The sequence below is a fragment of the Bos grunniens genome, chromosome 7 (assembly GCF_055505025.1).
Source record: "Bos grunniens cultivar Pamir isolate PY7600 chromosome 7, Bosgru_T2T1.0, whole genome shotgun sequence".
In the NCBI taxonomy this organism is placed as follows: Eukaryota; Metazoa; Chordata; class Mammalia; order Artiodactyla; family Bovidae; genus Bos; species Bos grunniens.
Genome location: NC_141171.1, coordinates 5,873,017 through 5,882,451, shown reverse-complemented (window position 1 = coordinate 5,882,451; position 9,435 = coordinate 5,873,017). Strand labels below are relative to the sequence as shown.

At 50.3% G+C, this 9,435-nt stretch overlaps 1 protein-coding gene across 2 annotated transcripts; it reads right to left on the bottom strand.

Moving 5' to 3' along the window:
• Positions 1–5,423: 5,423 nt before the first annotated feature.
• Positions 5,424–9,435, bottom strand: LOC147368146 (bone marrow stromal antigen 2-like). 2 transcript variants are annotated; one of them, XM_086408531.1, is made up of 5 exons: positions 9,091–9,435; positions 8,264–8,318; positions 7,930–7,981; positions 7,552–7,667; positions 5,424–7,321 (listed from the first exon to the last, which is right to left on the bottom strand). In XM_086408531.1, the coding sequence occupies exons 1-4, from the start codon at positions 9,397–9,399 to the stop codon at positions 7,571–7,573; spliced, it is 513 nt and encodes a 170-aa protein (XP_086264657.1). In that variant the 5' UTR covers positions 9,400–9,435; the 3' UTR covers positions 5,424–7,321; positions 7,552–7,570. The 2 variants fall into 2 exon arrangements, with proteins under 2 accessions (XP_086264657.1, XP_086264658.1); XM_086408532.1 differs by lacking the exon at positions 7,930–7,981.

Sequence of the window (9,435 nt, the reverse complement as noted above, 5' to 3'; positions counted from 1 at the left end):
CTGCAGGGAGAGGAGAGAAGCGCTGGACCTCAAATACTACTCAGACTGCAGTTGTCCTACATGGCCACCAGGGGACGCACCAGGCAACAAACAACCACCAGGCCCTTGTCCTGGCTCCAGGCAGGAACTTGCTGTTTCTGCCAGCATCTGCCTCTACCACCCCGGGACTCCACAAAAAACCCTCTGAACTGTAACCGAACATTACCCTAAGTGGCCTTCCCAGGGCAGACTCCTCCCCCATATCTTCTGTTTTAGATCCTTTATGAAGTATGGAGATAATAGTATCTAATACCCGTTCCTGAGTTGTTTTCACAGGTGGGAAAATGCCACCCCCCTTCCTGCCACCCAATCCACACACACCAAACGGAAGATGTTAACCACATGAGGATCAGGACATGTAGCCCCCAGACCTACTGGTGGAAAAGGATCAGTCACTCAGAGAATCGTCCCATACCCTGGGCCCACTGGCCCCTCCCCTGGGCCTTGAAAATGCTTTTCAGAGACCTCTGGAGGGGTCAGGATTCACTGGGGGTATAAGCGACCGGCCTCCTTGCGGGGCCCTGCAATGAAGCTTCCTCTGCTGCAAACCCCACAATTTCTGTGTGTCTGTCCTCACTGTGTGCCAGGGTCACGGACTTCAGTTCACGGAAGCTCAGTTTCCTCGTCTGTAACGTGGGGCCATCACAGGAGCGGCCTTGTCAGGAGGGGCCAATGAGGACTTCTGAGTGAAGCGCTTTGCATCCAGTGGGCACTCAGTGCCCGTGTGGCTGGGCGTGTGACTCAGGGCAGACAGACTGGGGGGAAACGTGGAAATCAGGCCCAGGAGTGAGGAGTACATTTTGAGGAAAGCAGATCAGATCCATTTGGGACACTCAGAACCCAAAGGATCTGGGCGGGAGGTGTCTAGGGAGAGACCTCCAAAGGGGGTGGGACGCTGGAGTGACATTCCAGGGAACTCAGGCTGCACTGATCTCCCTTCCAAATGATCAAGGGAGCCAGATCTTCCTGCTGAAGACTGGCCTGATTACACACTTCCTGTTGCAGGGAGTGACTTCTGGAGGCAGCTGTGCACTTGTCCACTGGCTTCTTTCACCACAGCCCGACCACTACCCAGGTTCTGTAGGCTCAACCATTTGCAGGGTTTGCAGTCAGCTGGATCAGATGGTACGTGGGGCCAAAGCCAGGGATCCTGGTGTTCAGGATGACACCCCTCTGTCTAGTTACGCGGCTCACAGCAAAGACCCGCTTCCAGCAACTCAAGAGATGACTCTACACGCGGACATCACCAGATAGTCTATCTGAAATCAGATTATGTTCTTTGCCCCCAGAGATGGAGAAGCTCTATACAGTGAGCAAAAATAAGACCTGGAGCTGACTGTGGCTCAGATCATGACTCCTTCTTGCCAAATTCAGGCTTAAATTAAAGGAAGTAGTGGAAAACCACTAAGCCATTCAGGTATGACCTAAATCCAAAGCCTTACAGTGGAGGCGACAAATAGACTCACAGGGTTAGATCTGGTAGACAGAGCGCCTGAAGAACTATGGAGGGAGGTTTATAACACCATACAGGGGTCAGGGACCAAAGCCGTTCCGAAGCCAAACACATACCCGAAGGCAAAGTGGCTGTCTGTGCTTAGTGACTCAGGCGTGTCCGACTCTTTGCCACCCCATGGACTCTAGCCCACCAGGCAGCTCTGTCCATGGGGATTCTCCAGGCAAGAATACCGGAGTGGGTTGCCATGCCCTCCTCCAGGGGATCTTTACAACCCAGGGATTGAACCCAGGTCTCCTGCATTGCAGGCGGATTTTTACTGTCTGAGCCACCAGGGTTGTCTGAGGAAGCCTCACAAACAGTTGAGGAAAGAAGAAAAGTGAAAGGCAAGGGAGAAGGGAGAGAAACCCGACTCAAGGCAGAGTTTCAGAGAACAGCAAAGAGACATAAGAAGGCCTTTTTCAAGGAACAATGCAAAGGAATAGAGAAAAACAGTAGAGTGGGAAAGACTAGAGAGTTCTTCTAAAAAATTGGAGGTATCATGGGAACATTTCATGAGAAGACGAGCACAATAAGGACAGATACAGTAAGGAGCTAAGAGAAACAGAAATAATTAAGAAAAGGTGGCAAGAATACACAGAACAACTATAGAGGAAAGGTCTTTGTGACCTAGATAACCATAATGCTACGGTCACTCACCTAGAGCTGAACATCCTGGAGTGTGAAGTTAAGTGGGCCTTAGGAAGCATTGCTATAAACAAAGCTAGTGGAGGTGATGGAGTTCCAGCTGAGCTGTTTCAAATCCTAAAAGATGATGCTGTTAAAGTGCTGCTCTCAATATGTCAGCAGATTTGTAAAACTCAGATCCAGAAGAGGTCAGTTTTCATTCCAATCTCAAGGAAGGCAATGCCAAAGAATGTTCCAACTACCATACAATTGTGCTCATTTCACAAGCTAGCAAGGTTTGCTCAAAGTCCTTCAGGCTAGGCTTTAGCAGTACGGGAACCAAGAACATCCAAAATCTGAGGTGGGTTTCAAAAAGGCAGAGGAACCAGAGGTCAAATTGCCAACATTCTTTGGATTGTGGAGAAAGCAACGGAGTTCCAGAAAAAAATTTACTTTTGCTTCATTGACTGTGCTAAAGGCTTTGACTGTGTGGATCACAACAAACTGGAAAATTCTGAAAGAGATGAGAGTGCCCAACCATGTTATCTGTCTCCTGAGAAACCCATATACGGGTCACAAAGCAAACTTAGAATTGGACCTGGAACCCTGACTGGCTCAAAATTGAGAAAGGAGTGAGACATGGCTTTATATTGTCACGCTGCGTGTTTAACTTTATGCAGAGTACAACATGTGAAAGGCTGGCCTGGATGAATGGCAAGCAGGAATCAAGACTTCCAGGAGAAATATCAACAGCTTCAGACATGCAGAGGACACTACTCTAATGCAGAAAGGGGAGATGAACAAAGAGCCTCTTGATGAAGTGAAAGAGGAGAATGAAAAACCTGGCTTGAAATACAACAAGCAACAAACTACGGTCAAGGCATCTGGTCCCATCACTTCATGGAAAATAAAATCAGAAAAAGCAGAAACTGTGACAGATTTTATTTTCTTGGTTTCCAAAGTCACTGGGGATGGTTCCTACAGCCATGAAATTAAAAGACATTTGCTCCTTGGAAGAAAAGCTCTGACAAACCTAGACAGGATATTAAAAAGCAGACACATCACGTTTCCAACAGAATTCCGTGTATTTACAGTTATGGTCTTTTCAGTAGTCATGTATGGATGGGAGAGTTGAACCACAAGAAAGGATGAGCGCTGAAGAATCGATGCTTTCGAACTGAGGTGCTGGAGAAGACTCCTGAGAGATCCTTGGACAGCAAGCAGATCAAACCAGTCAATCCTAGAGGAAACCAACCCTGAATATTCATTGGAGGGACTGAAGCTGAAGCTCCAATACTTTGGCCACCTGATTGGAAGAGCCAACTCATTGGAAAAGACCCTGATGCTGAGAAAGATTGAAGGCAAGCGGAGAAGGCGGCAGCAGAGGATGAGTTGGTTCGATAGCATCACTGACTCAGTGGACATGAATGTGAGCAAACTCTTGGAGACAGTGGAAGACAGAGGAGCCTGGCAAGCTGCAGTCCATCGGGTTGCAAATCGAGGGACACCACCGAGTGACTGAACAATGACAATTTCCTCACCCCACCCCCCCAACTCCATTAAAGCCACTCAGCAGCCAAATAACCCAGGAATCAGGGATGGACTTGCTGTGGAGACTGACGTGGAGCCTGTGTGTCCCCTGAGTAGGGCCTCCCTCCCAGGCTAGTACTCCAGGTGCAAAGACAGGGCCCTTGGCAAAGCTGATAGATGTCGGAAGCCGCGTTAGGCATTACTGACAAAATGGAGGCACCGCCCCAGACCCCTCTCCTCATTCCGCACGCATGGACCCGCGATGAAGGAGTCAGGCCTTGTAACTCTGACTTGTTTTTTCCTCTCCTCAGCTGAGTTGACCAAAAAGGAATATTAAGGTGCTTATTGTTCTTGAGAGGAGCTTGAGAAGGTACAAAGCCTTCTGCAGCAGTGCTCAGAGAATAATTCATAAAGTTAATCATGGACATTTGTTCAAGGACTTTTACAAAAGAGTGTTCCAGGATGAGCACATAGGCCGCAGCTTGAGGCCATGGGAGGGATTGCTATCTGAAGCCTATTTGTGAGGAGAATGTTTATGGCAAAGGAGTTTACTGAATTTAAGGCTTAGAAATAATTAAAATAGTTAGAAGTTGAAGATTTAAAGAATGTTGTAATGTTAGCATATTTTACTGTAGCTTATAGAGGTTAGGAATTTTAGAGATACTATAGCTAGAAGCCTTTTTAAGAGATAGTGAGCTTAGGACGTTAGGGGCAAACAGGATTTAGAAAGATAAATAAACTGAGGAATGTAGCATGAGTTACAATGTAATCACAAGTTAACTATAGGACACAGAAGAGGAAGTGGATAATAGACGTAAAGCTGATTCCGAGAGAATCCTGAAGCAGGAACTCTGTTTGAAGGGCAACAATGATTTATGGAGATAATAAATGTGGCTGAGGGGGGACTGAAAATGTCAAACCTCTGACCTAATGTTTTTGTAAAAGTATAGAGAATCTTAAACTTGAAATAAATAGGCAGTCCAAGAAAACTGAGAGGCTGTCTCATCACCGACACCGTTCATCTCTTCAGGTTGAATCCCTGGCTGCTGGAGCTGGATACCGGCAGATATCGGGGCTCCAGTGGGCTGAAATTTGAACTTTAGGGTCAGCTTAGGACCATGATTTGAGATAGGGGTCAAGGTTGCATGTGTTCAGCCCTGCCTCCCTGGGCAAGTGATTTCATCCTAGCCTTAGTTTCCATAGCTGTAAAATGGGGATAAACATAATAGAACTTTTGTGCCCCCCCCCCACCTCCACGTTTTGCAACCAAAGCCAGTGCTGTACTAACCTCATTCTAGTCTCAGCCCTGGAAACAGGAAGTTTGTGAGTTTTCCCTGTAAGATTTCAATTGGAGAAAGTAATGCATATTCTTCTGAATTTATGCTTTAAAAAATATAGGTGTATATATAGTGTCTGTGCCAGGTCTTATTCGTGGCAGGCTGAATCTTTGTTGCGACACATGGAATCTTATTTGTTGCCAGGCTAGGACTCCAGGTGCAAAGACTGTGAGATCTAGTTTCCTGATCAGGGCCAAATCAGGCCCCCCTGCATTGGGAGAGTGGAGTCTTACCCACCGGATCACTAGGAAAGTCCTAATCTATCTTTTTTTCCTTCTGTTTTTTGGCTGTGACTTGCAGAATGTGGGATCTTAGTTCCCTGACAACAGATCTCACCCATGTCCCCTGCAGTTTAAGTGAGGTGCCTTAACCACCAGACCACCAGGGAAGTCCCAAGCTTTGTTATTTTTTCAAGACTCACTTTATTTTGGTTTGCACAAATCCAGCAAAGACAGTCCAGAAACATTCCATAGACTCCGTTTCCATTTCCACCACCTTGGTCACCTTTCATCTCTAAGGTGCACGTGTTGCAATGTAGGAACCAGTGCTGACCAGTAACAGGATTAACTGAAATCCACGCATTATTCCCATCTCCTCAGTTTCCCCTGATGTTCTGCCCCCGGATCCTCACAGGACACTGAGTCCTGATGCTTCTGTAGGCTCCCTTGGGTCAGGCAGAGTCTCAGGCTTTCCTGGTCGTGATGACCTTGAGAGTGGAGAGTCAGGTGTTCTGTAGGGTGGTCCTCGGGTGGGATTGGTCTGGGGTTGTTCTCATGGTTGGACTGGCCTTTGGCGAGAAGGACCAGAGAGGGCACGTGCCGTTCTCATGACACTCATGTGCCCAGGACACGGGCTATCAGCCTGACTTACCCTGTGATGTTGATCGTGGTGCCCTGGCTGAGGTGGTGTCCGTCAGGCGTCTCCACCAGAAAGCTACCTCCTTCCTCTCTTCCACCTGTGCCTTCTGGAAAGAGGTGACCATTTATAGCCCACACCAAAGCCATGGGACCCGCACATCATCCTCTTGAGGGTGAGATATTTGTGAATGTCATTTGATATTCTTCGGCCTGGGAGATTTTTCTCCTCTCTTTCATTTATTGTTTTAGTCAGTCATGTATTTATATTCCTGCGAATTCATGGATATTTATTTTACACGTGATGATATTTATTTTGTCACTCAAACAGTTTCCACTTTGGCTCTTTGTTATTTTTCACAAGCTTCATTCCACTAAAGCATTCGGGAACATTCTTTGTAGTCATGTAGAAACCATACGCTTATAAGGGGCTCAGTTAACGAAAGCCACCATCAAACACCATTTTAGGAGCAGGGGGCACACACAGGGAGAGCGTTCTTTCCTTTTTACTGGTCATGTCTCCCAGCTTATGGGATATTAGTTCCTAGACCAGGGACTAAACCAGGCCACGGGAGCCTGGAATGCTAACCACCAAGTCATCAGAGAACTCTTCGAGGACTTCATTTTGAGAAGCAGAGAAGTCTCTGGGGAGGGGCTCCCAGAGCTGGGTACTGTGGGATGAATAGGAGCTTGGGGGATGGAGGTGGCAGGACAAGGTGACACAGATCTGTCCCAAGTCTGCTCATCCAAGTGTGAGTCCCAGCCCTGCACTTTCTGCCGGAAGGGATTGGGAGCCAGGACAAAGTGTCCCTCGTCTCAGCGTCGGTTTCCTCGTGGAACCGCTGTCATCAGAAGATGCAATGGTAATGAGATGAGAGCAGCCAGGAGATGAGAGAAGAAAGCTGCAGGCAGGGAGCTCTGACCAGGGTCCTTTAGAGGCTGCCAGCAGAGAAGAGGGCTGGGGATGCAGGGGGATGGTGCCTGCTGGAACCCCCGAGATCTTGAGGAACATTCTAGAGCACGGAAGGCTGGTTGTGGACGTCAGTGGATGTCCACCTTTGTCTGCAGGGCAGGCCACAGATGCTTTGGGAGGTCACCCAGTAACGCTCCAAACCTCGAGAGTCCAGTTTTCCCCCCAAAAAGGGATGTTTCCATTTCGAGTCCAAAGACCCAAGAGGAAAGTGACTTTCTCAGAGCAGTGTCAGCAAGATGGAGGTGCCACAACCCGACTCGCGTGCCATCCCTAGCTCTAGGCGGCCCTGGGCCAGCTCTGCTACTTTCCCACTCTCAAGGCATCCTTTCAGGACTGCCCTGTCTTGGGCCCTTTAGGCTACCCCATCCTCCCTACAACTGTGTTGCCATGTGGTCGTGTCGGGACTGGCCAGGTCCGGAAGCCTCAAACCGGAAATCCGAGCTGGAGTCGGCCCAGTCCTGGTTGTGGCCTAAAAGACATCAGAATAGGGAGTCAGAGGCAGACGGATCAGGCTCCGTTCCCAGCCCCACCAGACTCTAGGGCCCCTCCCAACTCACTGAGCCCTCCCTCGGTCTCCAGATTCCACTCCCCGGTGCCCAGCCCCCTGCCCCGCAGGCAGGCCACCACCCAAGACCCTGACCCAGGCCCAGCTCCCCGCCCCTCCGAGCTTTCTTCTCCCTCGAGACGCCCCCTTCTTACCGGCCAGCTTTCTGGGACCTCATTTCTTCAGACACTTGCAGATGATGAAGGTACACATAAGCAACATGAAAAACCACACTGAACCGTTGTCCTCCGCTGAGGCCTCACTCTTTCTTCTGGAATAGAAATCGGGGAACTCAGGCTGCGGCCCCCTGGGCTCCAGGGGATCTGCGCTCTGCCCTTAAGAATCTACACTCCTCCCCCACCAAGCCGCTGGGCAGGACAGTGAGCAGCGGCCACCCCAGGGTTGTGTGGCAGATGGGACGCGGTTGGGACTTAAACTTAGTTCCCTGAGCGTCGGGGTTTTTCCGGAGCCGAAGGGACTCGGGAGTCTGGGGGGTGGAGTGAAAGGGGCGTGGCCGGGGCGTGGTCTCGCACCTTTCCTTCGTCAGAGCGTCTTGCAGTTGTTGGTTCAAACTCGCCAATTCTCCTGTTTGAGGGATGGGGTACAGATTCAGGGGCCTCGTGGACACAGTGATCTCGCTAAGCCACCTGACACCCAGCCGGGACATCACGTGACTTAGCGCGGTGTTCATTCATCCCCAGCTGGGAAACCCGGCTCCGGGCTCCCCCACCCGAAATGGAATCTGGCCCCCCTTCCTCTTGCCTGATCACAACCCTGGGACCCTCCCTCCGGACTCCCTTTCAACACCTGACCTGTCGCTACCCCCCTAGCCCACTGTGAGGAACCCTGGTCATTTGCTTTTCTCACCCTGAAGCTCCTCCACTCGTGCCTGCTCCTTCTTCAGAGAGTCCCTCAGGGTCACCTGGGTCAGAGGGGAGAGTCAGAACCTGGACTCCTGTGCCTGGATTCTGGCCCCTCCCTGAGCCCTGGGATCAGAGGTGCTCAGATGCACACACCCTTCATTTCCCATTCCCCACCCCACCCCCCGGCCCCTCAGTCTTCTACCTTGAAGAATGGGCACAACCTCCCACCTTCCCCGGGACACCCGTAAGAGTGTGATCCTCAAAATGGGAGTTTGAAGGCCCCCCAGAAGAGAATGTGGAGGTTCCCCATGCCCAGACTCTAGGAGAATTTTCTAGATGCCCTGGGCTATAGCCCAATAAGATTAAGAGTTCCTTCTATAACCAGAAACAAGGGGCTGGGGGTGGGAAGTGGGAGTGATTATTTCAAAGCCCAAGTTAGAGGTCCACAGAGTTTCAAGGTCCTCCATGTTAGAACAGAAGTGAAAATTTCAAAGGCTCTCAGATGCAGTGGTAAGAGCTGGCTAGGTCCTGTTCCCAGCCCCTAGAGGGGATTTCTGCTCCCCAAGATTGGCCCAAGGGGCGTTTCTAGATCCCCCCATTCAAGCGCCAGAGTTTAGAGATCCTTCATATCCTAAAGGGATACTGACGCACATAATTGGGAGTTTTAAGGCTTCCCCCCAACATACCCCAGCATCCCAGAGAGAGTTTGGAGGTTCCCAAACCCTGGTGGTGACAAAAAGGACACAGTTTCAAGGTCTATCTCGATCTCCACAAAGACCCCGGGAGAGAGCTCCAAGTCCGGGGCCCTCTCGAGGGGCTGCAATGGCTTACCACAGCCTGTTTGCAGGTGGCAGCTTCAGCTTCCTTCTTGTGTAAGAGTTCCTGGGCTTGGGTTAGCTGGCGCTGCACGTGTTGGTTGACCTCCTGACACTCCTTCTGTGCTTGGAGGCCATCCACGCAGGCCTTGCTGTTGGCAATGACAGCGAAGTAGATCATGGGCACAAGCAGCCCCACCGCCACCAGGAGCAGCAGGAGCCCCAGCCACAGCGGCAGTTTGCGGCCACACAGCGCTGACTCACTCGAGTCCTTTTCTTTGTCTATGGGCATCAGGAACTCACTCATGTCCTCCTCGGTGTCCATGGGCACTGGTCTGTAGTGAATAGAAGAAGTAGTGCC

Excerpts from the sequence above, each read along its gene's own strand:
- LOC147368146 (XM_086408531.1), bottom strand. The coding sequence starts at position 9,399 with ATGGACACCGAGGAGGACATGAGTGAGTTCCTGATGCCCATAGACAAA. Across the intron at positions 8,319-9,090 it reads CCACCTGCAAACAGGCTGTG|GTGACCCTGAGGGACTCTCT; the intron begins GTAAGCCATTGC and ends CCTCTGACCCAG. Across the intron at positions 7,668-7,929 it reads GACGCTCTGACGAAGGAAAG|AAGAAAGAGTGAGGCCTCAG; the intron begins GTGCGAGACCAC and ends TTTCTATTCCAG.